We start from the raw sequence: 6,988 nt of genomic DNA on the forward strand, positions 1-6,988 counted from the left end.
ATAGTGCTGATAAATGTATGGGCCCCTTTCCAAAGCTTAAAACAATATCTCTATCAATATGCATTCCTGCACTGAGCCGCACCAGAGTCCAAACCTTCAGAGTATTTGGTTGATAACGGCGATTTGCGAGTTTTAATGCTCACATGTTGCATTTCTTGTGTCACAATTTCTGCCAATAAAATTCAGCTCTGAAAAAGCATACACAAAAAGTAACACAACCTTCTTCTGCTCGATTTATTCATTTACTGAATTAAGTGAGATTTTTTTTTAGACTCGAAAATAACAGAAATGTGGCTCAAAGGGTAGCCTATTCATTATTAATGCTCTCCTGTCTTATAAAAGTCTACGTGCAGTGATTATTCAAAGCATGAGTAGGCCTATCGCATAAAGAATAAACTTATCCAGGAGCAAAAATATCCAGGAGTGCAAATAAATGTATGGGGAAATTAAGCCAACGAGGCCGAGAGTAGCCAAGAGCCCAGGGAAAAAACAGAAACACAGAGAGAGAGCCGAGACAGAGAACAGCTCTTATAAATATTCTCTTCCACACTTCTGTACACTTAGCATTTACGCACTCCTATTACATGTATTATGACGACACTTGTAATGACACCTGTATTGCACTGCATGCATGAGTATATGCCAGAAGCTGTGTCCATAACGCTCACAATTAAGCACAAATAAACATGTCATCGTTTGATATGACTCTAAAATCCAGCAAAGCAACAAAACAAAGCAGGTGGCATGTGTATTCAGAGTTATCGTGTAACTTGCCTTGACACAGCTTAATGTGGACTGAAGTCGTCAAATGACTTTCCACGGACGCGATCCGACCCAAAGCTTCCATTCTTCAACTCTAATACTGCCTAGAAATCTCTGGATTTGTGTGTAAAAATCAGAATGCAGACGTGGCTCTCTATGTGGACAAGTCTTGCACCAGCGAGGCTTTTTTGCTTTATTTTTTATTTAAAGAAGCTGAGGGAAAATGTTTACATTCTGCAGTATAAACATCCTGCCCATGCATGTTCCTATCTATCTGAAGTAGAAACATGTTTTTCATCCGACCATGGATCTTCTTAGATGAAGTGCTTTTCTTGAAACCCATTTCTTATACTACATTTGGTGTTTTTTACAGCTTCAAAGCTTAACAATACTTTTTATTCGTTTAATCATTTGAAATGAATTAAAGTACAGAGCAAACATTACATTAACGAATTAACCATATACCAGATGAATAAAAATCATCCAATTAAAAGTGTAATTTATTATTAGATTAAAAATATTACTGTTTAACCCTTCTTTGAAAAGTACATGCGCCTTGATAGTGCTATATTCTTTATAATAATAAGACTATAACGCGCTTTATTTCAAAGTGCTCTAGTTGTGCGTGAGTGTGTGTGCAGATTTCGAAGCCCATCCCGGCAGAATGACAGTGGGAGGGACACTGGGCGGCCCCTGAGAGTCTCTGACGTGCACATGCTCAAGAGCCCGAGAGGAGCTGATGGAAACAGATAAGTAAAAGCCCAACTCTTAAAGGACGAACAAGAAGACAGGATTTGAAGCCGAAAGAGCTATTTTCCCTTCACTGTTCAGTTTTTGGTGGACAGTATTATAGAGAGAGAGAGAGAGAGAGAGAGAGAGAGAGAGAGAGAGAGAGAGAGAGAGAATATTCTTTGGAACACTGTTATTAACGAGAGCAGCGTAAAATAGCAATTTGTTTGATCCTGAATTTGGTCGTGTGTGTGTGAAAAGAATGACGGCTGAAGTGCAGCAGCCCTCCGTGCAGACCCCTGCCCACAGCAGCCCCATGTCGGAGAAACCCCACGGACAGACGCCTGTGATGGAGACCTCTTCCTCATCCACCACCAAAACCAAGAAGACGAACGCTGGAATCCGTCGTCCTGAAAAACCTCCGTATTCTTACATCGCTCTCATCGTCATGGCTATCCAGAGCTCTCCAACCAAACGACTCACTCTGAGCGAAATCTACCAGTTCCTTCAGAGTCGCTTCCCGTTTTTCCGAGGGTCGTATCAAGGCTGGAAAAACTCGGTGCGTCACAATCTGTCTCTGAACGAGTGCTTTATTAAGCTGCCCAAGGGTTTGGGCAGACCCGGGAAGGGGCATTACTGGACCATCGACCCGGCCAGTGAGTTCATGTTTGAGGAAGGATCTTTCCGCAGGAGGCCGCGGGGATTCAGGCGCAAATGTCAGGCGCTAAAACCCTCGATGTACAGCATGATGAACGGGCTAGGATTCAATCACATACCCGAGTCCTATAACTTTCAGGGGGCCGGCGGGGGCCTGTCTTGTCCTAACAGTTTATCTTTGGAGAGCGGGATTGGAATGATGAATGGACATTTGGCCAGCAATATGGAAGGAATGGGCTTGGCAGGACACTCCATGTCACATCTATCAGCGAACAGTGGACATTCCTATATGGGGAGTTGCACAGGATCCTTGGGGAGCGAGTACCCCCACCACGACAACTCCGCATCTCCGCTTCTCACCAGCGGAGGAGTTATGGAGCCCCATCCCGTGTACTCCAGCACGGCTTCGGCCTGGCCTCCAGCGCCTTCCGCCTCTCTCAACAACGGGGCGTCTTTCATCAAACAGCAGCCGCTTTCTCCGTGCAACCCCGGTGCCAACCCAGTGCAGCCTAGTTTATCCACACACTCTTTGGAACACTCCTACATGCACCAGAACGGTCATGGCACCACCGACCTTCAAGGTAAAGTTTTTAGGATGATTTGGGGGGGGGGGGGGGTGTAGGTTTTAGTGGTTTATGAGGACTTTTTTTTAGGTTATAAAATGGTAATTACAAGGGTATTATGCTATAAATGTGGTTTATGAGGACATTTCTAGTGTCCCCATAATTTAAATCGCTTAAAAAACATACTAAACAACGTTTTATTGAAAATGTAAAAGTGCAGAAAGTTTTTTGTGAGGGTTAGGTTTAGGGTTAGGGTTAGGGGATAGAATCTATAGTTCGTACAGTATAAAAATCATTATGTCTATGGAGAGTCCTCATAATGATAGCCGCACCAACATGTGTGTGTGTGTGTGTGTGTGTGTGTGTGTGTGTGTGTGTGTGTGTGTGTGTTTTCTATGGTGTTTTACCAAAGGCAGTTGGTTAAGCTTTTCATTTTGCTGAACATTTATATGAGTAGAAACGGAGTTGGTTAATAATAATGTACAGCATGTTCTAAACTATGTAGCCTAATAATTCTGAGAAACCCGTGAATGCATTTGTTATTATCAGTAATTGTAATTAATTTGCATGACATGGGCACTGTAATGAAAAGTGTGAACAAAATGTCACTTTACATCCTCGTTAAAGCAAAATAGCAAGTATAGACTTTTCCATGTCTTTGTTTTCCTGACTGTTTCATGGGATGTCGATGCAGCAAGTAAACAGAAAGCACTTACTTGTGCGTGTGTACAATGACCTTCCAGCTCGCAGACTGGCATCATTCTACACATGCACTAAAAGAAGTGTTTTCTGTCTGCCTCCTGTAACCATACTGGGGCAAGAGCAAGAGGAGCCACGCCATAAGCCCCGCAGCACTGTGCGTCCGTAGGGATTCGCATGCAAGCAGCCCCGCCGTCAATTACAAATTATCTCACCCTGATCTCTCTCACACCACTCCAAGCCATTATCATAAACAAATTACTGCTCTCATTAGAACATATTTAAAATCATTAAAATATATTCATCTTTTGCAGCTTAACAATGACTCTTAAAATAACGTGTTGTTAAAATGTTATGGTAACGCTTTACATATTGCTTCACAGATCAATTGTTATTTTAGGCCTACATTCACAAAGAAATTGGATTTAACTTTGACTAATATATTTTTATATTATAATGGGTTATAATAATTATTAATAACTACTGATCTGTTAAGTTGCTTTTGCTGTATAGTATAAAGTTACTAAGAAAGTGTTGCGCAGATTTTTTCTTGAAGCAGATTTTTTTTTCTTCTTCTTCTTCTTTTTTTTTTTTTTTTAGAAGACCTTAAAATGTTTGTAACGCTTTTTTTTTTCTTCGCTCGATCATAGAGGAATACAGGCTGAAAAATATATATGGCGGTGGTTTTCAGACAATAGTCGTTGACTTTACATACAAAAATGTGGATTTGAGTTTGATTAGAACATTTTATGAGATGCAGCAGTCACAGGCCTCCTATGTAGGCCTATCTCCGAATACATTTCTGTATTATTATAATAATAATAATATATTTAATAATAATTAACAATAAACGTTTGAGGGTTTCAAACTATCAAGAACACTACATTTCGCATGCCAAGACAAACTTGCAAAACGTTATTTATTTATTTTTCATAACGAAATTAAGGATGAACTGATGTTAATAAACTTGTAGAATTTCATCGTATTTTTCTCTCGGTATTTTGTTGTCATGTATTGCTATATTTTTGTATCTCCACAGGTATTCCTCGCTATCATTCCCAGTCTCCCAGCATGTGTGACAGGAAAGAGTTTGTCTTCTCTTTTAACGCCATGACCTCTTCATCGATGCATTCACCAGGGAGCAACTCATACTACCACCATCAGCAGGTCTCCTATCAGGATATCAAACCCTGTGTTATGTGACAGCATTTTAACATTGCTTACTCTATGCTGCTCGAACGACAGACATCTAAAAACATACATGGAGGCGGAATGCCCAAATGAAGAGTGGAGTGGTGAAATAGAGTGGTCTAAAAGAGAACTCATTTGGAAAGGGACATGGAATTATGCATTGCGTAAATTACTAAACAGAATTTGACAATGGAACGAAAGTGTTAGAAAATGACAAACTAAATACAGGAGCACTCCAGAAAGGCCGTTTAGGTACTTCCAGAGAAGTCAAAATGGAATAACTACAGCTTCAAATCTCTGCCAATCTAATACGGCCGATTCTAACTCTGCTGGCGGATGACTACCACTCCCAAAGATGCAAAGATGAGTGAAAACACTCCAGTGTTAACATATTGTTCTTTAGGATAATTTTTATATAGTTTGTATGAACCTTTGTCCACAAAAAAAAAAAAAAAAAAAAACAACAAAAAAAAAAAAATCATTTCGGTTTAAGTCGGTAAATACTTAATAAGAACGGGAAATGAAGGCACTTTTAAACCACAAAGCGCAACTTATTTATTCTGTTCAAATGTTTTATTTTAGGGTACAGTTATAGCCACAGTATTGACTGCTTTATTGGCAATATTTGCCCAATGTAACAGAGGTAAAATATAAGCACTGTTTGTTATTTTGATTGTGTTTATTTCGTTGTACATACCCATATTGACCCCTTTTATTCCTCAAGCACTGTATAAACTGTACATGGTGTAGGAAATATATTTTAGTAGGGGTCCAATGGCATTCAATTTTAATTATGTAACTCTTAAGTTCAAAGAAAAAAAAAACATGGAGTTTGTAATAACTGTTCAAAACATGACTTTTCAAAACAAGACATTGTTTTTGCTTGATCACTAGCTATCTGAAGACATCTTTCCTTTCCAATTTCTGCGTCATTCATTCAGTAACTAGGTTTAAAATTTGAATTTGTCTTTAAATACGAATAAACGGAATTTAGATTAAGAAATAGGCCTACAAAAGAATGCGAAAATAATTATTATAGTGTATAATATTAAAATATCAGAAGAAAACAACAAAAATGTATTATTATTATTAGGGTACAAAGGGGCTTGTGCTCTTTTCTGGTCACAAGATTGAAAAAATAAATGTATTTTTATTGAATATTGACGGACCAACATAATTTGTGTGAAAATAAATAATAACGGAAAGTTGTTTTGATTGTTATTATTATTATTATTATTATTATTATTATTATCGAAAGGTGGCGAGGGAGACTTTTACCTCCACACCTGGTAAAAGGCCCACAGTGGGGATAAAGTGATATCGTGTTTATGTAGGGTCAATAGTTGTAGGGCAAAATATGTCAGCTTAGGCAAATACTTAAGACAGCAAGATTATTTTTGAGTAACAAATTAAGATAATACTTATTCAAAATAACCACTTCAGAAAATGTTCATTTCAATTACATTTGACATTTCATAAATCTTAAGAAATTAATCTCCACTGTGATTGGATCAGTCAATGTGAGCCCACTTAGAAAATTCTTTATATCAAATGTTTTCGCCCCATTTAATAAAAACAATGTGTTTTAGAGGGGCCTTTAGCCCCTGCAACAGGGAGGCTTTTTACCCCAAATACTATCCTTTCACTTATTGGAAAATTATTACATTTGTTTTGATTTAATCACTGTGAACAAAACTGAAGTTTGTCTAAAAATTAATGTGACAATTTCAGGGATTCTCGTTAGCAACATACATTTTTAACATTTAAAAGAATATTAAATATTAGATCTAATTACCTTAAAATAAAACTTTAGACATTGCACACAACAAATAAGGAAAGTTCTCTGGTATTTTTTTTTTTTTTTTGTTTTGTTTTGTTTTTTTGCTTTTTAGTGTTTTGGGAGAAAATCAAATCAAAAGAGCCTTCTAATACCTAATAGTCGTAACCTATTATTATTATTACTATTATTATTATTATTGTATCGTGATTGTTCCATATTTCATTCCTGGAGAGTTGTCTGCACACAACTGACACTCTGTTTCAGAAAACAACCTGGGGTGCGTTTTCCCAAAAGCATCGTTAGTCAACATAGTTCAACGAGTTCTAAAACGTCACGTAAATGTGAGTGCAGCCTTTTAAGGGATTCGAGGCTGTTAAGAGAAAACTCTTTATCACACACGATTTCTGTCGGAGAAAAAGGCTTTTGTGTGTTTATGTTAACGCATAAGTGACGTTAATATGTTTTTGAACAGGGCGCATGTGCTGAAGTGCGTCAGGGAACACCGAAGTCTTATATAGAGGGAAACCCATCAATAGCAGCGCAATGTATCTGTCGCATTACAAAGTGTATGCCACTTTCGTGCCTTCAGCAGCTTTCTCGCATTAAA

The 6,988-nt window shown here is 38.1% G+C and overlaps 1 protein-coding gene across 1 annotated transcript; it reads left to right on the plus strand.

Moving 5' to 3' along the window:
- Window positions 1–1,499: 1,499 nt before the first annotated feature.
- LOC127456158 (forkhead box protein F1-like) lies at window positions 1,500–6,346 on the plus strand. The gene is made up of 2 exons (XM_051724502.1): window positions 1,500–2,729; window positions 4,450–6,346. The coding sequence occupies exons 1-2, from the start codon at window positions 1,754–1,756 to the stop codon at window positions 4,611–4,613; spliced, it is 1,140 nt and encodes a 379-aa protein (XP_051580462.1). The 5' UTR covers window positions 1,500–1,753; the 3' UTR covers window positions 4,614–6,346.
- Window positions 6,347–6,988: the final 642 nt, after the last annotated feature.

This window comes from Myxocyprinus asiaticus, chromosome 18, assembly GCF_019703515.2.
Source record: "Myxocyprinus asiaticus isolate MX2 ecotype Aquarium Trade chromosome 18, UBuf_Myxa_2, whole genome shotgun sequence".
In the NCBI taxonomy this organism is placed as follows: Eukaryota; Metazoa; Chordata; class Actinopteri; order Cypriniformes; family Catostomidae; genus Myxocyprinus; species Myxocyprinus asiaticus.

Excerpts from the sequence above, each read along its gene's own strand:
- LOC127456158 (XM_051724502.1), top strand. The coding sequence starts at position 1,754 with ATGACGGCTGAAGTGCAGCAGCCCTCCGTGCAGACCCCTGCCCACAGC. Across the intron at positions 2,730-4,449 it reads TGGCACCACCGACCTTCAAG|GTATTCCTCGCTATCATTCC; the intron begins GTAAAGTTTTTA and ends GTATCTCCACAG.